Here is a 24,201-nt window from a genome sequence, read left to right as displayed (position 1 = left end):
TACTGACAACATAAGTTTCCACACATTTAAAAATTGGGAAAAAAAAAGCCCAAGTGAAGAATAAAAAGCAGAGCTGGGATCATGGTTCTAGTGTAGAATACATAACACATGTAAGGCACTTATTCCAAACCCCAGTAAAGCCAGAAAATAAAAAATAGCAGTACACAAAAAGATAACACTTCAATGGCCAAACAGTGGCTGATAACTATAATCCAAGCTCTCTGAGGGAAAACACTTGAGAGTTCTAGGCCAGCTTGGGCTACCTATAAGTCCCAGTCTAAAAAAATGAAATCAACAACTTGGACAATTCCTTGAAAGACATAAACTCCCAAAACCACATTCAATCCTTTTATCAGGCTAAAAAAGGGAATATTCCATTTGTTTCATGAGGCCAATATTACCACTCATACAAATACCAGCAAAGATAATGCTAGAAGACTGCAGACCAATATCCCTCCTGAACATAGATGAATAAATCCTGCACAGAGTATTACCAAATCCAACCTAATTTTATAGCAACAAGAAATGTCTTACTGACCAAGTGGAACTTAGCACAGAAATGTGAGGCTAAGCCAACATTTTGGGGAGGAAAACCACTGTAATTCACAATATACAGACAAGACACAACAAATAATCACACAGCTATGAAAGGACATTTGACAACATCCATTCATAATAGAATTCTAAACAAATCAGAATAAAAGGAGCAGTGTTAGAGTACTTGCCTAGCATGCACAAGCCCCAGGGTTTAATCCCCAGAGTTGGTGGGTAATGGCTTGAATGGATAAAAATCCATCTATAAACAATTTGTTTTTGCATTTAACATATTTAATGGTAAACAAATGGGTGGATTCCCCTCTAAAGTTCAGGAACAAAAGCAAGATGTCCAACCTTACCACTTGTATTTAACATCACACTACAAGGCCTAGCCAATATAATGAGATCAGAAAAGAAAAGGTACCCTTACTGAGAAAAAAAAAATATTTTTATTAATTCCTCATAATTAGTTATTTTTATTTGCAAATAACTTTTAAAATACATCTTTCAAGAAGTGAGAAGAAGCCAGGCGCCAGAGGTGCTCACACCTGTAATTTAGCTACTCAGGAGGCTGAGATCTGAGGATCGCGGTTCAAAGCCAGCCTGGGCAGGAAAGTCCATGAAACTCTTATCTCCAATAAACCACCAGAAAACCAGAAGTGGGGCTGTAGCTCAAGTGGTAGAGCCAAGGGAAGAGCTGAAGAGCTGAAGACCCAAGGGACAGCACTCAGGCCCAGAGTTCAAGGCCCACAACTGACAAAAAAAAAAAAAAAAAGGTAAGATAAACAGCATACTAGAGGAAAACACTTGCCAAAGACATATTTGGTAAAGGACTATTGTCCAAAACATACAAAAACAGTTGTAAAACAATTAAAAAGCAAACCAGCCGGGCACCGGTGGCTCACGCCTGTAATCCTAGCTACTCAGGAGTCTGAGATCTGAGGATCTCAGTTCAAAGCCAGCCCAGGCAGGAAAGTCCATGAGACTCTTATCTCCAATAAACCACTAGAAAACCGGAAGTGATGCTGTGGCTCAAGCAGTAGAGTGCTGGCCTTGAGCTGAAGAGCTCAAGGACAGCGCCCAAGCCCAGCGTTCAAGCCCTACAACCGATAAAAAACAACAACAAAAAAAACCCAATTTTAAAATGAACCAAAGATCTCCATAGGCATCTCACCAATAACACACAGACAACAAATAAGCATATATGTTCCACATCATGTCACCAGAAAAATGTAAACTAAATTAACAACGTGCACCTATCATAATAACCAAAATCCAGAATATTAACTACTAAATGCTAGCAACAATGTGGAGCACCAAGAATTCCCACACCATTGGTGATGGAAATGCAAACTGGTACTGTCAATTCAGAAGACAGACCTGGTAATCACTGCTTAGTATTTTAGATCATTGAGATGAACTGAAAACTATCTACATTACAATTTGCACATGTATCTAGAGAACTTCATAAATAACTGCCAAAATGTGGAGGCAGAAAAGATGGTCAGTGGGTGAATGAATACACTGTAGCATTTCCACATAACAGATTATTCAGCATGGAAAAGAAATGAGCTATCAAGCCATGAAAAGATATGGAGGAACTTAAATATGTATGACTAAGTAAAAAGGCAGGCAATCTTAAAAGGCTATCTTCAGTGTGACCTAACTACGCAACATTCTGTAAAGTGTAAAACTATGGAAACAGTAAAAGAATCAGTAGTTGCTGGGGGGGAGGGGGGGTTAGAGGATGAAAGAATGAATAGACAGAACACATGCCGTCATATATTTGTCAAAACCACAGAACACTAAGATTAAACCTTATAAGTATGGACTTTGGACAGTGATATGTCAATGCAAGTTCATCAGTTTAAAAAAATAATCAGAGAATGAATCACAGGGGGCAGGGAGTGCAAGAGAAATGAGATAATTATGTACTTTCTTTTCAACTTTCCTGCTAACCTAAAACTGTCTAAGGAATTAAAACCTTATAAATTTATGCTAAAAATATTTGAGACCGTGAGCAATTTTATCCAAGGTAAGTGATAAAATTAAAACATTAAGTGGTAAGGCAAGATAATATACTGACAACAGTTTTAAAGAGAATTTTTATCTTTTGAAGCTATATGCTCAAATTTAAGTGATAAACTAATAAGATACATGAGATGCTACAAAATAACAGGGGAGAATCCTTTAGGGAAAGTAATGCTAATCAAGACTCCCTGCAAAATTGTCAAAGCTGAATAAAGGATACATGGTGGATTAACATTATTATTAACTCTACTTTTTTTTTTTTTTTGTGGGTCGTAGGGCTTGAATGCTGTCCCTCAGCTCTTCAGCTCAAGGCTAGCACTCTACCACTTGAGCTACATAGCCACTTCAGGTTTTCTGGTGGTTTATTGGAGATAAGAGTTTCACAGACTTTCCTGATCAGGCTGGGCTTTGAACCTCCATCCTCAGATCTCAGCCTCCTGAGTAGCTAGGATTACAGGCGTGAGCCACCAGCGCCCAGCTATTAACTTTACTTTTTTATTTTTGTTGTTGTTGCTGTTGTTTTGGTTTTCTGGGGTATACCTCTGAGGGTAAATATGCCATGCATGCTACTTTCTATATTTGAAATTATCCATATTAAAAAATAAACACAAGCCGGATACTGGTGGCTCATGTCTGTATAATCCTGATCTGAGGATCATGGTTCAAAGCCAGCCCAGGCAGGGAAGTCTGAGACTCTTATCTCTAATAAACTACTCAGAAAAATCTGGAAGTGGCATGGCAGTTCAAGTGGTAGAGTGCTAGCCTTGAGCAAAAGGAGCTCAGGGACAGCGCCCAGGCCCAAAGTTTAAGCCCCACAAGAGAAGGGAAGGGAAGGGAAGGGAAGGGAAGAGAAGGGAAGGGGGGGAGGGGGGAGGGGAGGGGAGGAGAGGGGAGGGGAGAGCATTAACACTGAAAAATCAGCACTGTGTGAAAATCTCAACACTACTTCTGACGGAGGAAGCACAACTGATATATCCCTTATAGAAATAAAAGTATAAAACTTACTGAAACAAACTATCCAAACCATGTTCATCTATCTGGGGGATAATCAGATCCACAAAAAAAGGACTTTCCATTTCCATTAGAGAACTAGGATATATTTACTTTTGTTAATAAGTTCACATGACTACCAGTAACTCAAAATAAAAAAGATAGGGTTTTTTTTTAAAGGCCTCTAAAAGCCGGGGACTGGTGGCTCACGTCTGTAATCTTAGCTACTCAGGAGGCTGAGATATGAGGATCACGGTTCCAAGTCAGCCCAGGCAGTAAAGGCTGTGAGACTCTTACCTTCAATTAACTACCTAAAAAGTAGAAGTAGAGCTGTGGCTAAAAGTGATAGATCACTAGCTTTGAGCAAAAACGCTCAGAGACAGCGCCCAGCTCCTCAGTTCAGGTGCCATGACTGGGAAAAAAAAAAGGCCTCTAAGTCCCATTATTTCCTACAAATGTGCATTTCTCACTCAATGCTGCTCTGAAACCTACAATAATAATCAATAGGACAAGGACCTGAAAAGTGAGAATTATTAGGCTATGTCTAAGCAACTACAGAAATCAAAACTATGAACCCTGAACAATTTAATGATATGAAAACCAATCCACTATGGACAAAACATTTTATCCATCATTCAAAAGTCTGGTGTTTTACATCAGTAGATTCTCCAACTAATTCAGGTTTATCTCTGTGTGAGCACCAACATTGTTTTTCATTCAATTTAATGTTTTGATAATGTTGAGTTCTTGAGGTAAATATCAAATCTGTAATACAGGGATAACTTTACTTAATGTGTCCTGTATCTGCTTTTAAAAAAAATAGTGCAAGCTCTTGTCAGCACACTTTCTCTTCTCCACAATTTTGTTATTTTTAATCTGAGGAACAGGCAAATAAATAACTAAAGAAACCATATAAAAACAATGTGAAAAGAATCTAAAATGCTGTCCGGAAGTGACAATACAGAAGATTTGGTATATCAATTTTTATAATGCCAATTTCACCTTTTCAGGGTCCAATTTGTTTATTTTTCCTTAGTTCTGATTGTCATAGGGAAGAAAATGAGACAAGCATGGAAGTAAGACATGAAATACAAAGTATCACCATACCAGGAGAGAATGTTTTTGAGACATGCATACCTTAATTCAAATAATGGTTTTGCCACTTTATAGCTGTGTAAACTGGGGATGCTACTTGTCTCTGAGCCTTGGTTTCTTCATCAGTAAAATGGAGATAGTACTTATTTTGCAGGGCTGATGGCAGAATTAAAGAGATGTGTGTAAACTACCTGGGTGCAGTACTTACATTCAGATAGAGATTCAAATATGGCTAACTTAATTGTGTAAAGACTGAATTATAAATACTTTTAAAAGAACTGAAACTGAGAATATAGCTCATGCTTAACATGGAAGATTCTGGATTCAATCCTCTGCACACACATACAAACAAACATAATGTTCATTTGACTTTAAAAGAAACATTTTGTTCCTGCATCTGCTGTTTCTTTTAAAGGAACAAAATATTCCACAATCCAAACTAATCTTCCAATACCTGGATTATATCCCTCCCTACAAAATATCTATGGGGAGGGGGGAGAGAGAAGGAGAGAGGGAGAGAGAGAGAAACAGGAGCACACATGCCATGGTGGGTATAGGCCTATAATTCCAGCACTCAAGAAACAGAAGCAGGGCTGGGAAGGTGGCTCAGTGGTAGAGTGCTTGCCTTGCATGCATGAGGCCCTAGGTCCGATTCCTCAGCACCACATAAGCAGAAAAAGTCGGAAAGTGGCACTACGGCTCAAGTGGTAGAGCGCCAGCCTTGAGCTGAAGAGCTGAGGGACAGCGCCCAGGCCAAGAGTTCAAGCCCCATGACCGACAAAAATAAAAATAAAATGTAGCTTCTCCATTAAAAAAGAAAAAGAAACTGAAGCAGGAGAACAATAAATTCCATACGAGCCTTGGATTCATAGTGAAGTGACATAACACACACACACACACACACACACATACAAACACATACAAACACAGAAGCATGCGGACATGCACACAGAGTTTTATAATCAAAAGTATCAACAAATACTAAGAATGCTTCTTCTAGGGGCCGGGAAGGTGGCTCAGTGGTAGAGAGCTTGCCTTGCATCCATGAGGCCCTGGGTTCGATTCCTCAGCACCACATAAGCAAAAAGAAAAAAGCCGGAAGTGGCGCTGTGGCTCAAGTGGTATTGCGCTAGCCTTGAGCTGAAGAGCTGAGGGACAGCACCCAGGCCCAGAGTTCAGGCCCCACGACCGGACCCAAAAAAAAAATAAAAATAAAAGAATGCTTCTTCTAAATATAAATCTAAGTAATATATTCAAATATGTTATATTAGGGGCTGGGAAGGTGGCTCAGTGTAAGAGCGCTTGCCTTGCATGCCTGAGGCCCTGGGTTCCATTCCTCAGCACCACATAAGCAAAAAGAAAAAAGCCGGAAGTGGCGCTGTGGCTGAAGTGGTAGAGCGCTAGCCTTGAGCTGAAGAGCTGAGGGACAGTGCCCAGACCCAGAGTTCAGGCCCCACGACCGGACCAAAAAAACAAAACAAAAAAACACAAATATGTTATATTAGAATTCTTCAAGAATATCTGAATTCATTTTCACTCAATATTGTTAATATTACTTAAAAAACATGCATATGTCACTTTAGAAACATCATATTAAATAAGCCATTCATTAGAAAGCTTTGTCATTTATCACTTCAATTTTCAACAAACTACATGTTTCCCATCTACATAGACATACTCCTTAAGGATCCTCTCCCATCTATGTGTGGGCATATCCTTTAAGGATAGACATGGAACTGTACTCATCTAAGCTTCATTGGTTGATTGTGTGTGTGTGTGTGCGCGCGCGTGCACACAAACACAGTTCCATGTCTACTGTCAACTTTTCCCAACCACAACATTCATATTCCCCAAGACTGCAAATTTTATTTCAATCTAATACACACAGGAGTACTAGTGAAATGGTGAGGCATGGTGGCTCAAGCATATAAACACTAGCTATTTGGGAGGTAGAAACTTGAAGGATTGTAGTTGAAGAATAAGAACCCCATTTCAAGAAAAAACACTGGATATGGTGGTACATGTGTCATCACACAGATATACAGGAGAACTGTAGTACAGGTCAGCCCAAACAAGAAAAGATCCTACCTGAAAAGTAACTAAAGGTAAGTCAGAGCATGGCTTAAGTGGTAAAACACTAGCTGAGCAAACATGAGAGCTGAATTCAAACACTGGTATTGGTGAAAGAGGGTACTGGTAAAACAGAGACAGAGATTCCATGAATAAATAAGCAAAAAAGCCTGAGGGTATGGCTCAAAGGGCAAAGACTTCTTAGTAAGCAAGAGGTCTGAGTTCAAAATCTATTACCACCACCAAAAATACCCCAAAGGCACTAGTGAAATGGAAAAACTGTCAAGACAGTACAAATAAAAACTAACGAGTAAACTAAAGATAAGTGTGGATAGTAATTCACTTATTTACTAGGAATAAAACGAATTATAATATATAAGTATACAGATAAAACCTAAGGATTACAGTTGCCACATTCTCTTTAAACATAAAAGCTCTATCCTTTAAGAAAACTGGAGAAGCTGGGCGCTGGTGGCTCACGCCTGTAATCCTAGCTACTCAGGAGGCTGAGATCTGAGGATCGCGGTTCAAAGCCAGCCCGGGCAGGAGAGACTGTGAGACTCCTATCTCCAATAAACCACCAGAAAACCGGAAGGGGCGCTGTAGCTCAAGTGGTAGAGCGCTCGCCTTGAGCTGAAGAGCTGAGGGACAGCGCCCAGGCCCAGAGTTCAGGCCCCATGACCGACAAAAAAAAAAAAAAGAAAACTGGAGATAACTTTAAAGGTTTTAAAAAGTTAAAAGTCTATACCCAAGTCTAGACATGTATATCAGCTACTTATCCAGCAAACCAGCCCGTGCAAATGAATTTTGGAGGATTTCAGATTAGTGATGCTCAACTGGTAAAATAAACTATGCCAACATCTCAATAATCTGAAAAAAATGCAAAAACCTGAAATGCATCTTGTCTCAAGCATTCCAGATAAGGAGTATTCCACCTGTGTCTTCATTTTAAAGAGGATGTTAGGGAGAAAATGATGGGGAATAATGGAAGCAGTGGCATTAATCAAGAAGCACTATAATCATAACTAACTTATGGAATGGTAACCTTTTTGGACAAGTACTTAAGAATAATAATAAAAAAGAAAAAAACAAGTTTATAGTCAACACAAAGATGTTGTGAAATCTAAAAGAGAAAACACAGTCAGTTGTGGTGATACAATACATACCTCTAGTTCCCAGCTGCTTGGAAGGAGACATGATTTTAAGTTCAACGCTAGCCTGAGCACAATTAGACAATATTTCAAAATTAAAATAAAAGCAAAAGAATTGGGTGTGTGGCTCAAGTGGTAAAAGGCATTGGCTGAATCCCAAAGAAAGGAAGGAGGGAGGGATTATGCCCTGATAAAATACACATTAATCATACACATGTAATCATCTTTAGCATCATTTACAAAGGCCCAGACTGGGGAGGAAAGAGCTAGTGATTTAGGAGAGACCACCACAAATCACTAAAATACAGTGAAGAGGAGTGGGGATTCACACTTCAAAAGCTTTATTAGCTATGCTAATTTGGTAGTTATATCTAGACATGGCTACTGGACCATGTGAAACATCGCTAGTCCATGTAATCTCAATATAAAATACATAAGAGATTTTAAAGACTTGGCATAAAAATGTAAAATATGGCCAGCTGTGAGGTTTATGTTTGTAATCCCAGCTACTAGATAGGCAGGATTCAAAGGATAGAATTCTATTCTAGCCCTGACTAAGAGTTAATGAGACCTCATCTCAGTCACTAAGCTGGGAACATGGGTCAAGAGTGTCTGTGATTCCAGTTATATGAAAGGCAGGAGGAAACCACCTGAGGCTTGCCCCAAGCAAAAATGCAAAATCTCATCTGAAAAATAACAAAAGCATAGAAAAGGCTGACACAGCTCAAAGTAGTAGCTGCATACCTGGCATACCTGCCTAGCAAGCATGAGAGGAGACCCCAGGTTCGAACCACCAGTATTGCCCCCACACACAAAAAACTAAATATTAGGGGCTGGGAAGGTGGCTCAGTGGTAGAGCGCTTGCCTTGCATGCTCAAGGCCCTGGGTTCGATTCCTCAGCACCACATAAGCAAAAAGAAAAAAGCCGGAAGTGGCACTGTGGCTCAAGTGGTAGAGCGCTAGCCTTGAACTGAAGAGCTGAGGGACAGCGCCCAGGCCCAGAGTTCAGGCCCCATGACCGGACCCCCCCAAAAAAAAAACAAAAAAAAAAACGAAATATTAAAAAAAACTTTATATCAATTACATATTGGGTATAACATCTTTCACTATACTTGGTTAAGTAAAACACATTACAATCACAAGCTAGGTTGGGCACCAGTGGCCTACACTTGTAATCTTAGCTACCCAGAAGGCTGAAATCTGGAAATTTTTCATTTGAAGGTACTCTGGGCAGAAAAAAAAAAATCTGTGAGATTCTGTCTCCAAACTAATCAGTAAAAGGCTAACCTAGAGGTATGGCTCATGTGGTAAAGTACTAGACCATGAATTCAAACTCCAGCACCTCCCTAAAAATAAAAACATTTACAAGTTAAAAGGCAAAAGCTACACAAGTAACCACAAATGAATGGGTACAATTAATAGGTAAGTGTAAGTATAACAAGCCAATCACAAATGATCAAGTATTGTATAATTTGTATAATTCATAAAGTAGTCAAATTCATGGAGACAGAAAAATGGATGAAGAGGATTTATTAGGTCAGATTTCAGCCCTGAGATATAAAGAATTCTGGAGAGGGAAAGTAGTAAGACAGATGCACAGCAAGACCCATGCAATAAAAAGTAAAAATAGCCGGGGCATGCCTGTAATCCCAGCACTGAGTAGGCTGAGGCAGCAGAATCAAGTTCAAGCCCAACCTAGACCACATACTGGCTCAAAAAAAAAAAAAAAAAAAAGATGGTTAATCCATGTTTCATGTATTTTAACACAAAAAACCCAAAACTTCAGTGAATTAAGTGTTTACTAAAAAATTGAGTGTGACTCACATTTTTACTAGACTAATTATTTACATATAATGTAAACATTCCCAATAAGATGGTAAGTCAGTACTGGGGCTTCAACACAGAGCCTGCGTCCTTATCCCTTAAGCTTTTCTTTTCTTTTCCTTTTTTTGCCAGTCCTGGGGCTTGAACTCAGGGCCTGAGCACTGTCTCTGTTCAAGGATGAACTCTACCACTTGAGCCACAGAACCACTTCTGGCCTTTTCTGTTTATGTGGTACTGAGGAACTGAACCTAGGGCTTCATGCATGCTAGGCAAGCGCTCTACCTCTAAGCCACATTCCCAGCCCATCCCTCAGTTTTTCACTCAAGGTTGTTGCTCTACCACTTGAGCCACAGTACTACTTCCAGCCTTTTGACTTTCCGTCCTAGTCTGGCTCAGAACTGCAATCTGAAGATCTCAGCCTCCTGAGTAATTAGGACTATACCTGAGAGCCACCAGTACCCTGCATGAGAAGGGCTTTGATAACAAGATGTAGAAGCACAGCCCCTAAAACTTTTGCAAACTTTCTGCAAAATGTTACATAATAAATATGTTTGGCTCTGTAGGCCAGGTGGTCTGTTTGAAAAGAAACCACATATAGTAGGGATAATGGTGGTGGTAAAACAAACAAATCAACCAGTTTGTTGACCCCTGCCCTATGGTACCTATTGTAAATAATGGTTATTTAATTTTTTTGATTAATTTTTTGGGTCTGGTCTAATTAATGGTAGCTTGAAATCTACAGTGGTAAGAATTCTTACATCATGGGAATCATTCTCAAACACTACACATCAGTGCTGTTTTTCCTGAAGAACTGGTTGATAAACATTTACCAATCTATCACTGACAATACATCTAAGCCACATTAGACATTAGCTTTCTTTGACAAAAACTGAAAGTACATAAAGTATCTTCTGAGTTCTATAAAGAAGCTAAAAAAAGGTTCTTCTAGATGAATAATGTCTAGGCAGAGAGAGAAGCAAACCGAATCAACATCTTAAGGCATTCAAGCACTGTCCTAAAAGAATGGTGAGCTAAGGGAGAACAACTTACAATAAAGCTTCCAGAGGACTGAATCTATGAGATTATATACATACTGAACTTGATCAGGTTTAGCAACTAGCAGTTATTAAATATGTATTATTGTGTATACTGTGCTAGATTAATCTGTAAGCAAGCATTTACTAATCCCATACTATGTGCTAGGTTATAGAAACACTATGTAACTCAGTCCCTCTCTAGCAGAGGAGAATTAATCACATAAATATACATTTTTAAACTGTGATAAATTATACTAAACCCAAAATATAAATAATCCTTGTACTGAAGAGGTTGACACCTGGAAGACTTTGGTTCAAAGCCAGCCTGGGCAGAAAAGTCTAAAGACTTCATCTTCAATTAACCAGCAAAATGTCTGACTAGAAAGTGTGGATCAAGTGATAGGACACAACTATGAGCAAGAAAGTCTAGTCCAGGGCCCTGAGTTCAAGCACCAGCACGCGCATGCATGCACGCACGCATACACAAGGAGAAAGAACTACGAGAAAGCACCAGCAGATCCCCATCTAGTCTGGACAATGAAGAATACTTCTTTGGAAATTGACCTTTGCACTGTGATTTAAAGGATCAGTGGGACCTAACAAAGATTGGGAGGCAAGCCAAGTAGTAAGAACAAGCTGTACAAATGTTCTGAGGCAGGAGAACAATGAAATTTAACAGGCAAGGAACTATAAAAATGCAGTAAATGAGAGCAAGAAGAAATCAGCAGAGAATGGAGATGTAGGCCAGAGCTACCGCATAGGGCCTCACTACCAAATAACAGATGCTAAGATCAAAGAGAAGCCATTATTTTTATTCAGTGACATGATCTGATTAATAATTTCATGTATTATTCAATGAATAAGTAGGGAGAATGAGACGTATATGTAAATAGGGAGATTGGCAGAAGGTTACTATAATTTCTAGTCTAATAATGGCAACTTAGTAGTTAGTCCTCTTGTAAGTACCTACTAATTAAATACTCCACTATTAAATACTCTACAACTATTTTTGGTCTCAGGACATCATTTCAAATTCAGAACTCAAGTTTTACCCACTGATCTTTACTGCAGTGGAAATTAAAACTTAAAAATTATTTGAAAAATATTACCTAGAAAAAAATCACCATTTCTTAGTATTCTTCTGAAAAAACAGTAATGAGAATAGCAGTTCTAAATGTCTGCAGATCACTCATCGTCTCATATAAATGAAAGGTTATGTATGTTGCAGTTATCGCACCTTTTACAAATCTCTGACAACCATTGCAACAATGAGATGTACAAGATGTTGAAAAACAAATTTTACAACTTTGTGGGGGGGGGTCGCGATGGGAAGGGATTGGAAGAGGAAACAAAGGAGGAGGCAACAATGCTTGATAAGAAATGTACTCATTACCTTGCCCATGTAATTGAACCCCTCTGGTATGGTATTTTCACAATTTAAAAAAAAAAAAAAAAAAAACCTCTGCCAAAGTGCACTGCTCATTTTTCAATTAGATGGAAAGATATGATTATATGAAAATTCTTTTTTTATGGGGTCCGGTCGAGGGGCCTGAACTCTAGGCTTGAGTGCTGTCCCTCAGCTCTTCAGCTCAAGGCTAGCGCTCTACCACTTGAGCTATAGCACCCCTTCCGGCTTTTTTCTTTTTGCTTATGTGGTGCTGAGGAATCGAACCCAGGCCTCAGGCATGCAAGGCAAGCGCTCTACCACTGAGCCACCTTCCCAGCCCCATGAAAATTCTTATCAAAGTAGTTTGATCTCATGGTTAAAATGGTATTAGAGACCCCCAGACTACAATAAGAGCATTGCTCAAGTAGCAATAAGAAGCAAAGAAAATACCATATGCAACTAAGAGGACAACAACAACAACAAAAAAAAGTTGTTAGTGAAAATGTGGTAACTGGAATCCTCATGCATGCTGGAGATAAATGTAAAATGGTATATAGTCACTTTGGAAAGTAGTTTGGCAGTTCTTCAAAAAGTTAAACAAAGAGCTACCATGTAACCCAGCAATTCCACTCCTAGGTATACACTCAGCAAAATGAAGACATTATGTCCACACAAAAATTTATGAATGAGCTGGGCACCACTGCCTCACACTGCCTATAATCCTAAATACTCAGGATGCTGAGATCTGAGGATTATACCTGGATGACAGTAAAGTCCATTTCTCTTATCTCTGGAAGCCAGCCTGGGAGGGAAAGTCCATTTCTCTTATCTCCAAACCACTAGAAAACGGGAAGTGGTACTGTTGCTCAAAGTGGTAGAGCACTAGCCTTGAGCAAAAAAGGTCAGGGACAGTGCCCAGGCTAGACTCACCACCACCACCAAAATATATATATAAGTATATACATATAAAAAAAAAAGTATATATTTGTAATAGCTGAAAAGCAGAAATAAGCAAGGCACCAATGGTTCATGCCATAATCCCAAGTGACTCAGGAGACTGATGATCAAAGTTCAAAATTAGCCGAAGCAGATAATCAGAGAGACTTTTGTTGTTGTGGGGCTTGAACTAAGGGCCAGGTCGCTGTTCCTGAGCTCTTTTTACGTAAGGCTAGTACTCTACCACTGTGAGCCACAGGTCTACTTCAAGTTTTCTGGTGGTTAACTGAAAGTAAGTCTCAAGGACTTTCCTGCCCTCCCAGGCTGGCTTGGAACTGCAATCCTCACTCAGATCTCAGCCTCCTGAGTAGCTACGATTACAGGTGTTAGCCACAGGTGCCTGGCCCAATTAATCATCAAAAAGCTGGAAGTAGTGTGGTTCAAGTGGTAGAGAGCCAGGTGTATGCAACAATCAAACAAACAGAACCAATATACATCAAATGATGGAGAATCCATACAAAGGCATGTTATTTGGCAATAAAGAAGGAGCTATGAAAGCCTGGTGCTGGTTGCTCATGCCTGTAATCTTAGCTACTTAGGAGTCTGATACCTGAACATCACAGTTCAAAACCAGCCAAGGCAGGCAAGTCTGTGAAAATATCTTCAATTAACCAGAAAAAAAGGCAGAAGTGGACCTAGCTCAAGTGGTAGAGCTCCTGCTTCTTCAACATAAAAAACCAAAGGACAGTACCCAGGCTCTGAGTTCAAACCTCAGTAGGAGAGACCGGGGGGGGGGGGGGGGGGGGGGGGGGGGGCACTACATGGAGCTAGACACCAATAAACCTACTATCTCTTCAGGAGGCCAGGCAAATAAATTAACCAGGGGGAAAAAAAGCTGGAAGTAAGGCTCAAGTGGCAGAACACCAGCCATGAGAGGAAAAGCTGACAGCCCACACTGAGTTCAAGCCCCAAAGCCCCAGTTACACGGAAGCTCCACAAGAGGAAATGTTAGCAGTAAAATTCTCCTCCCCGTATGACTAATGTAAGCTAAAAAAACAACAAAAACAAACAAACAAAAAACCTTAATAAGCAATTTTTTCTTTTTTAAAAAAAGTAGTTCATCTTTTTTTGTAAAATGCTGAAAGCAGCCAGGATGGTGGAAGCCTACACTAGGAATCCTAGAAAGAATCAAGGGCTTCTAAACTTAATGTGACTTCACAAAACAGTTAAAATTAAAAACACTGATAATATGAAATCTTAGCAAGGACATGGAGTAATAGGAACACCTATACATAGATGGAATTTATGAAACAGCACTAAAAAACTAAATAAACACTAACCAGCCCCATCATTCCACTTGTAAGTATGACTATGGACATAAAAGCCTATGTTCCCTAGAATGGGAACTTCTTTGTCCAACTACTTAAAGATAGTAATAATAAAAAATGTTAAAATGTAGAAAAAAAAGCATATGTTCCCAAAAGAACCTGTACAAGACTGCTAACTGAAATAAAAACAGCTGAAAACAGGTGACCCTCAAGACTGAATGTGGAAAACCACATGGCAATAAAACAAGTATTGGACTGGGGCTGTAGTCAAGTGGTAGAGCATAGGCCTAGTATGCAAGTCCCTGAGTTAGATAGGCATACACAAGGATAAAAATCCCGCACAATTTAAAAAAACAAAGAAGAGTATACAAAAATCAATACATACTATGTGACCTGTTCTAGAGCAGGCAAATCTAAGCTCTGGTGGGAAAAAAAAAAATCACAATGGTAGTGACTGAAACAACATGGAAAAAGGCAAGAGGAGAACAATTATATAGTCAATTATATCACTCTACACCTTATTAAGAGCTTGAGTGACAGAAGTGCAAAAATTATTAAATCTTAGAATGGCAAACATGTGTTTCACTAGGTGGCAAATTTACTAAATAAATAAGTAAAGAAAGGAAGTTGAGTTCAGCTAATTACATGCACATTACTGAAATGTCTTTTAAGGTTAACACACTGATATTTGCAACCCTGAAATGTAGAAATATGAATTAAGATGAACCAGATGCAGAAAAATATTAACCACAGGAGATGGGCATACAGATGATCTTTCACTGTTCAATTCTTTCAACTTCCATATACTGGAAAATAAAAATTTTCAGGAAAACTTTTGTAAAAACATTGAGAGACAAGAGTAATAATTTATTTGACGATGAAAGGTTTTTCTCACACCATTCCACTTCATGAAACACCCCGCCTTTGGAATTAAATAAACTCCAGAAAAACGTAAACAATTACATTTCTGTAATTGTTAACTGCTTCCACATATAAACTGAGATTGTCACAGATCAAGTCGATAATTACTGAAAACACTCCAGGATATATACTCAACAACAAACTATACGAAGTTGTTCAATTCCATCAAGATTCCTAATGTGCTGCAAATCCTAAACAGGCTTTCAGCAGTAATATTTGGTTAACATCAACTTTCTTTTCTTTCATGTGGCTGCAAACTGCTAACATCTACTAACGTCGCTTATCCCTCTTTTAAAAAAAAAAAAATCAAGCAAAAATCCACCCAAAGGACTGGCATCTAAGAAAAGGCAAATATAGTAAAAACGAAACAGCAAGTCATCAATGAATCAAAGTCATTCACTTTTCCCCTTGTGCCTAGTACTATTAGGATAATAGACTGAAAATAATTTCTACGTCACAGGTAATTTTTTTTTTTTAATAAAAGGTTGGAAAGCAAGCTTTCAGCATTCAGAATGCAGAACTAAATGTGCAAATGCATTTCACCCCCAACCCACGTTAACCCGCAGGCAGGTAAAACAATGAGCACCCCACCACCGCCATCTCCCCCCCCCTCCCCCCATCATCAAACAGCCCCGCAGCCCTGGCTAAGGCGAACCCTGGCCTCCGCCCGGCCTCCGCCCGGCCTCCGCCCGGGGCCGCAGCCAGTCCGTGGGGCCCTTTCCTTTGTGAGGAGCTGGAAGGGAAGAGACCGGGGGGGGGGGGGGGGGTTCCGGGGACACCGAAGGCTCGGGCCGCGGCGACCGCGGCTCGGCAGGCCGCGCGGCCCCGCCACGGACGGGCGTCCACAGGGGTGAACCCCGCCAACTTAGGAGCGACTTCATTCAGGGCGACAGCAAGGAAAATGGCTGAGGTCAGCCTCGGGACCGACCCTCCCCAGGCCCTTCCCAAACCGTCTCCGGCGTTGTCCCGAGCCGAGCCGAGGCGGCCTCACCTGCTGGACGGAACTGTTCTCGGGCACGGCGAACTCCTCCTTCTCCTTCGGGGTCTTCACCGTGACTTTCATGATCTTGGGCTCGACGGCGGCGGCCGCGGGGGCGCCGGCACCCTCGGCCGCGCTGTCCGGGGAGCCCTGAGGGCCGCCGCTTTCTCCACTCTCGGCCATGGCGGCGGCGGTGACTCAGGCGAGCGGGAGGGAGCGGGTGAGCGAACGGGAGCCAGAAGACGCCGGAGCCGGCCGGTCCGGGCGGCGGGGAGTGCAGGACACACGGCCTCAGTGGTAACGGGTGCAGAGCCGCCCAGGGGGCCGTGGACCTCGGGCGGGCTCCCGGCACAGGCCGGCGCGGGCGCTCGCAGCCGCCGGTGCTCAGGCGCAGATCCCCCGTCGCGACATCCGCACCGCCGCGGCTTCCTCCACCCCCTCCCCCACGCCGCCGGCGCCGCGCAGGGCACGCCGGGTAACGCGTCGGGCGGGATGACTCGGCGACGCGGGTCCCCTTCCCCGCGTCGCTTCGAGCCCGCTTTGTGTCCTTTCGTTTCTCACCCCCTTTGCCTGACGTGCGGGTTCGCACACAGCAAAGCGGAACAAGATAAGTGAGTTTCCTTCCCTTCTTCCCCCTCTCCCCCCCCCCCCAAAAAAAAAAATTTGCTTCAGGGAGGCACTGGCGGCGCGGTGTGATGACGTCATGGCCAGCGAAATTACTAGAAAAGGACTCGACCACTGGGCGCTGCGCTCGCGGATGCGCCTGCGCGCTTGCGGCCCAGGCGCGCTCCTCCCTTCGCCTCCCCCCCCCACCAGTCCCTCGCACCTGGCGGCGTTAGGGTGCGCTGCCGCCCCGGCTACGCTTGGCCTCGCGGCCCTCGGGAAGCCCCCGAGGAGGGCAGCGTGCTGGTAGAATAGCGGTGAGGTAGCTCCTTGTCACGTTGAAGGTGGTGAGTGTTTGCCTGCTTGGAAGGCATGCTCGTTCGCACCGCCCTGGGCGCGCGAGCTGGACAGCCTAGGGGTGCAGGGGAAAGGTCCTTCGGGGGAGGCGGGCGGGAGCGAAGGCCCAGGATCACCCTGGCAATCTCGCCAGAGTCATCGCTTGCCTCTGGTCAGACCCTCCCGCCTCGGGTCAGACCGGTTTAGTCAGAAGAGCTGGCAACCTTTTTTGAGCTCCCTGTCGTTTCCTCCCCCACACCTCCACCCTGCCCTGGTGTCTCCACATTGTCTCCCATATTGTAGGGGGACAGAAAAGGGGTGTCTGGGAGAATACAGCCAACCCAATGTAGCCTAGCTGAGGTATTCACTTTGTAACGGGATGGCAACGCGGATAGTTACCAATGGATAGCTACAGATAAGAAACTGAAAGTTAATTATCTCACTTGCGAATTCTATGTTGGAAAAGACACCATCGTTTGTTTTTAAAGATGACTTGCGAAGATATATAACCTACTATGATAATATTAACCTGTATCGCATAAACATAAACCCTGACATCCTGCTGTGACCCAGATATGCAAAGACATGCCAAATTTTTACTCTTAAGCCATTTAATCCTGTCCCAGGATTGACTACTGTTGCATAAACACTACTTTTTTAACCAGAACCCCTTGGAATCTGAGTCAAGCGCTCTCGTAAGGTAGAAACTGCATATAGACCTTACTTGATATCACTAAATTCCTGCCAGCATCATTCACTAACATGAAGAAATAACCCAAGCCCTCTGCTGAAAGAGAGGTTATATCTAGAAGTGAAGCAATCATTACTTTTCAAAGTGGAAAGTGTCACCACGAATAAACAATCATTTGGAGTTTTCTTTCAAATAAAATCTCGTAAACTTCACTAGTTCCCTGTTGCCTGATTTCTAGCCTGCATGCTTTGCCTAGGCTGCTTCCTCTACCTACAATTACCTTTCCCCTACTGCTAACTCACAATTTTTTGATATCACAATTTCTCTCTCTCCTCTCCCTCTCCCTCCCCCCCTTCATTCTTTCTCTTCTTTCTGTCCTCTCTCACCTGTACTGAGACTTGAACTCAGGTGGCCTTTTCAAACTCAAGGCTAGTGCTCTACTACTGGAGCTACACCTCCACTTTCATCTTTTTGCTGGCTAACTGGAAATAAAAGTCTGTAATTTTCTGCCCTGGCTGCCTTTGAAACAGATCCTCAGATCCCGGCTTCCTGAATAGGATTACACACATGAGCCACTAGTTCTTGGCTACTCCCTTTCTTTTAGAGATCTGATGTCTCTGTGCTCGGGTGAATCCTGTAGGTATATTTGTGGGCATACAATAAAATCCTGCACTATAGAATTGTTTGAATTATGTGTCCACATTAATTTCCAAATTTTTCTGATATAGGAGAAACTTATCAAATAATATAGTTTATCTGGAAGAAGTTACAGCATAATTACCCATTATGGCACATTTTAGACACTTTTTTTTTTTTGGTCTGGTCGTGGGCCTGAACTCTGGGCCTGGGCACTGTCCCTCAGCTCTTCAGCTCAAGGCTAGTGCTCTACCACTTGAGCCACAGCGCCACTTCCAGCTTTTTTTTTCTTTTTGCTTATGTGGTGCTGAGGAATCGAACCCAGGGCCTCAGGCATGCAAGGCAAGCGCTCTACCACTGAGCCACCTTCCCAGCCCTTTAGACACATTTTTAACCTGTAAGGAACTAGAAGGATGAGGTAAGCATAGTCCAGATTAGGGATTTGAAAACTTTCTCTAAGAGCTAGGTAATCAATATTGTGGGCTCAGTGGGCCATAAGATCTCTGTCCAAAACACTCAGTTGTGCACTTGTACCACAAAGCAATACTTATCATTGATAAGTCTGTCTGAGCTTACTGAAAACTTCACTTACAAAACAAAAACAGGCATGGGATCTGATTTGGCCACCAAATGAAAGTTTGCCAACTCCTTGTCTAGATGTGTACTTGTGGTGTATTTTTCTGAATGGTTTTATTAAATGGTTGCTCTGATAATAATTAGAAGGACATATTTCACCCAGTTACAGACATTGGACAATACTGAAGATAATAAAAAGTTACTCTCAAGTAACTTAAATGATAGTTGAATATGGGACACAGGAGTGAGGGCAAGTGGGAAATGATATAAATACCTAATATCCAGGTCTCCAGAAAACAAGCATTAATTTATAGCATTTTCTAGTTTCTTTGATATACATGAAAATGGTCAGTTTAGGCTACCAACTTGAGGTTACCTGTTCCACAAAACGTGAAATTTTATCATTTGTCTTTTCACAGGAAAATGTAAACCAGCTCTAACTGGATAGGTCATGTTTTAAGAAAATCCATTATTCAAACTTCAAATTTATTGATAAATAGATATTACTCACATAATGGAAGAATGGTTCCTTGACAAAATGATTCAATCAGTCAACAAGTATTTATTGAATACCCTTAGATAAACTTCAGTCCTGTGTTTAGGAATTAACAGACTACAATACAAGGTAGCACATATGTCATATGGTAGACTAGGAGTAGTAGTAGTAATAGTAGAAGTAATAGTAGAAGTATCCTGTATTCATGCTATTTCCTTGCTCAAAATTTATCATAAGCTCCCTACTGTCTGGAAAATTAAAGTCCAAGCATCTTCCCGTAAACCAAAACCTTCTTTTTTTTTTTTTTTGGTCAGTCGTGGGGCTTGAACTCTGGGCCTGGGTGCTGTCCCTCAGCTCTTCAGCTCAGGCCAGTGCTCTACCACTTGAGCTACAGTGCCACTTCCGGTTTTCTGGTGGTTTATTGGAGATAGGAGTCTCACAGTCTTTCCTGCCCCGCTGGCTTTGAACCGCAATCCTCAGATCTCAGCCTCCTGAGTAGCTAGGATTACAGGCGTGAGCCACCGGCGCCCGGCTAGCCAAAACCTTCTATAATTAACTCATAGTCTGTCTTTCAAGGTCATTACCATTACTCTATAAATGGACCTTGTTGAGGTCAAACAGGTTTAAAGCCATATCTAGAACCAGTTGGTGTTACACTCTTCTCAAATATTGAAGGTATTATACTTCCTACCTTGTACCCATTACTGCTGTCACTGCTCTCAAATATTTCTGAAGTACCCAATTCTGCATAATCATTTTTCTCTGATCTACCATAATTATTTGCACAGTTTACTTAACAATTCATTAATTGTAACATAACATCTATTAAACTCTTTCTCTTGAAACCCCACAAGTCTTGCTCATACTCTTGTTAGTATTGACCTTGATTACAGTTCCTCTGCCCCTGTCTGAAGGCTTCATCTTCTGTTTTCTAGTGGTGTCCTATGTTATTCTTCTAGAACTAAGCTTTGGTTATGACCCTTGAAATTTTTCAATGCTCTCACCAAAATTTTGAATAATACATAAACTTTATAGTATGGTGTCCTGTGCCCTTTGACGACAATACTTTGGTCTTCTATCATATCACCAACCAAACAAATCAGCTGAACTCTTAACATGTACTATATCTCTTGTCTCAAGGCTTCTTCATATTTAGTAGAATTTTTTATTTTTATATTTTTGTTGGTTGTAGGGCTTGAACTCAGGGCCTGGGTGCTGTCCCTGACCTCTTTGTGCTCAAGTATTATGCTCTACCACTTTGAGCCACAGCTTCACTTCCAGTTTTTGAGTGGTTAATTGGAGATAAGTTTCCTGCCCAGGCTGGCTTTGAACCATGATCCTCAGATCTCAGCCTCCTGAATAGCTAGGATTACAGGAATGAGCCATCAGCACTTGGCTTGCACGTAGAAATTCTTTTCCCTCATTTTGGCCGTATCTTTCAAGACTTCAATTGAACTGTGACTTTCTTGCCATTTTTCTCCTGTTAGCCTTTTATTCAAGTCAGATATTCTATAGATCATTTGTATGCCTAGACAGCATTTATTTCTTTATTTAAATCCCTTATCACATTAAATATCACATATGATATTTAATTTGGTCCTTGAAAACAAGGATTAAGATTTAATCTTTTTTTTTCTTTTTTTTTTTTTGTTGGTCATGGGGCTTGAACTCTGGGCCTGGACACTGTCACTGAGTTCTTCAGCTCAAGGAAAGCCCTCTACCAGTTGAGCCATAGTGCCACTTCCAGTTTTCTGTAGTTAATTGGAAATAAGACTTTCCTGCCTGGGCTGGCTTTGAACCGTGATCCTCAGATCCTGAGTAGCTAGGATTACAGATGTGAGCCACTGCCACTTGACTTAATCATTATTTTAAAACCACTATTTATACTACACAATGTATACCAAACTTTCACACTATTGATATTTGGGACAGATAATTGCATTGTAGGATGTTGTGGGCAGTATTCCTACTCACTAGATGCCACTTGAAGTTCCATCCAACCCTTGTCTTGACATCCAACCCTTGACAATGAGAAATGTGTCCAGATACTGTCAATGTCCTCAGGCAGCAAAACTATCCCTGACTGAGAACCACTGACATAGAAAGTACTAGTGGAGGGCTGGGAAGGTGGCTCAGTGGTAGAGCGCTTGCCTTGCATGCCTGAAGCCCTCGGTTCGATTCCTCAGCACCACATAAGAAAAAAGAAAAAAGCCGGAAGCGGCGCTGTGGCTCAAGTGGTAGAGCGCTAGCCTTGAGCTGAAGAGCTGAGGGACAGCACCCAGGCCCAGAGTTCAGGCCCCACGACCAGACCTCCCAAAAAAAAAAGTACTAGTGGGATGTACCCTGCTATTTGCTTCTTTTCCCATATTTTCTCTCACAAAAAAGGAGTACCAAATATTGTATAGCAAAGAATTATATTTTACTGCAAAGTTTCTTTTACATGGATTTGTTATAAAACTTAAACCACACTTTAGATTTCCCCTAGTATATAGCAAGTATTGCCAGAATTCCATTATCTCACTTATTGTGTTTCACTTTCTCATCTCTTATCAAGAGCTGGAATTTCCTCAGGTCTTATGAAAATGCTTAAATGTTCTAAAACTATTTTGTTTTGACCTGTTTGACAAACACCACATTACTGATAACCTGATACAGTCCCTAAAGCAAATATAGATACCTTGCAGAAGTGGTAAGATTGGTTCTTCTGGAAACATGAATACAAGAAAAAAAAACTTTTGAAAAGTAGACTCATGATTGGTCTTTTGTTTTTTGTAAAACTTCAAACCTAATGGTTTCTTTATAGTGGAAAGATTTATCTCAAAAAGTTATGTTTGGGCCAAGATCCAGCTACTCAGAAAGCTAAGATTAAGAGCTTCAGTTCAGAACCAGAATTTTATCTCCAGTTAACCAGCAGAACAGCCAGACCTTGAGGCATGGCTCAACTGGTACATGAGTGAAAAAGCCTAGCTAGAGAGCCGGGCGCTGGTGGTTCACGCCTGTAATCCTAGCTACTCAGGAGGCTGAGATCTGAGGATCGCGGGTCAAAGCCAGCCCAGGCAGGAGAGACCATGAGACTCCTATCTCCAATAAACCACCAGAAAACCGGAAGTGGCGCTGTAGCTCAAGTGGTAGAGCGCTCGCCTTGAGCTGAAGAGCTGAGGGACAGCGCCCAGGCCCAGAGTTCAAGCCCCATGACCAACCAAAAAAAAAAAAAAAAAAGCCTAGCTAGAGTATGAGGCCCTGAGTTGAAGCTCCATTACTGGCACAAAAAGAGAAACACATTCTGTATTTAGAATGTGTTTCCTGACTTTAAGAAATTATGTGGGGGCTAAGAATGTGGCTGAGTGATAGAGTACTTGCCTAGCATGCATGAAACCCTGAGTTCCATTACTTAGTTCCACATAAACAGAAAAAGCCGGAAGTGGTGTTGTGGCTCAAGTAGTAGAATGCTAGCCTTGAGCTGAAGAGCAAAAGAAGCTCATAGGGAGAGAGGAAGAGAGAGAGATATTTTCCCCCTATTTATAAGCTAATCGCTTCAGAAATGCTGGTAGAAAATACAAGCCTCCTAGGTCAGAAAAATAAGGATTGTTACTAACAGTTACCAGTATGTCAGCATTTTCTTGTAGCAGTTTTCCAAGCCCTGATTTCCACAGAATGATGCAGAAATCCAGGTGAGTCTTACACATGCAGTAGTTTGCTTTATAGGAGAGGAAACTTAAGCTGGAGAACCCAAGTGACAATAGATGCCTTCTGTTGGCTCCACAAGGACATACTGTGTCCTCTAAGAATATTCGGCAAAAACAAACTTCAAAATATAGTGCAAAACAAAACAATGTATTTGTTTCTTTTTACTGTAACTATCTCAAATAGTGGCTCAACCGGGCAAAGATTTATTACCTTGTAGTTTTAAATATCAGAAGTCCACAATAGGCCCTAACCTACCCAAACAAAGGCTTTGTTCCTCTAGCAAAGAATCTGTTCCTTGCCTTTCCAGCTTCTAGAAGCTGTTCTCATTAACTGGCTTGTGGCCACATATATCACCCTAATCTTTACCTCTAACTCTCTACCTCCTTCTTGCCTTTATAAGGACCCTGTGTAATGATGTTTGGTCCATACAGATAATCCAAAATGATCTTTCCTTTTCAGGATCCTTAAACACAACGTCTCACACACACACACACACACACACACACACACACACACACACACTTAATCACATCTGCACAGTTCTTTTTTGGGTATAACAATATATTCAAAGATTTTGTGGGGTTTTTTGCTTTGTTTTTTGTTTTTTTTGGGGGGGGGGGTTTGGGTCCAGTCATGGGGCCTGAACTCTGGGCCTGGGCGCTGTCCCTCAGCTTTTCAGCTCAAGGCTAGCACTCTACCACTTAAGCCACAGCGCCACTTCCAGCTTTTTTCTTTTTGCTTATGTGGTGCTGAGAAATCAAACCCAGGGCCTCATGCATGCAAGGCAAGCGTTCTACCACTGAGCCACCTTCCCGCCCTATTCAAAGATTTTGTAGATTAAATTGTGAACATCTTTGAGATGCTACTTTCTACACAACATAGGTCAGTTT

General features: G+C 41.5%; 1 protein-coding gene across 3 annotated transcripts in view; it reads right to left on the bottom strand.

The window, feature by feature from the left end:
• Positions 1–16,841, bottom strand: part of Ubqln1 (ubiquilin 1) — a 40,902-nt gene extending 24,061 nt beyond the window's left edge. The window contains exon 1 of one of the 3 annotated variants that reach the window (XM_042696219.1): positions 16,299–16,841. In XM_042696219.1, coding sequence (XP_042552153.1) covers positions 16,299–16,469 — 171 coding nt within the window. In that variant the 5' untranslated portion in view covers positions 16,470–16,841. The remainder of the gene's footprint in view (positions 1–16,298) is intronic. The other 2 variants (XM_042696220.1, XM_042696218.1) reach the window with 2 other exon arrangements.
• Positions 16,842–24,201: the final 7,360 nt, after the last annotated feature.

This window comes from Dipodomys spectabilis, unplaced genomic scaffold (genome assembly GCF_019054845.1).
Source record: "Dipodomys spectabilis isolate Male_0828 unplaced genomic scaffold, ASM1905484v1 ptg000204l, whole genome shotgun sequence".
Taxonomy (NCBI): Eukaryota; Metazoa; Chordata; class Mammalia; order Rodentia; family Heteromyidae; genus Dipodomys; species Dipodomys spectabilis.
Note: the sequence above shows the minus strand (reverse complement) of the source record. Positions and strands in the feature narration are given on the sequence as shown.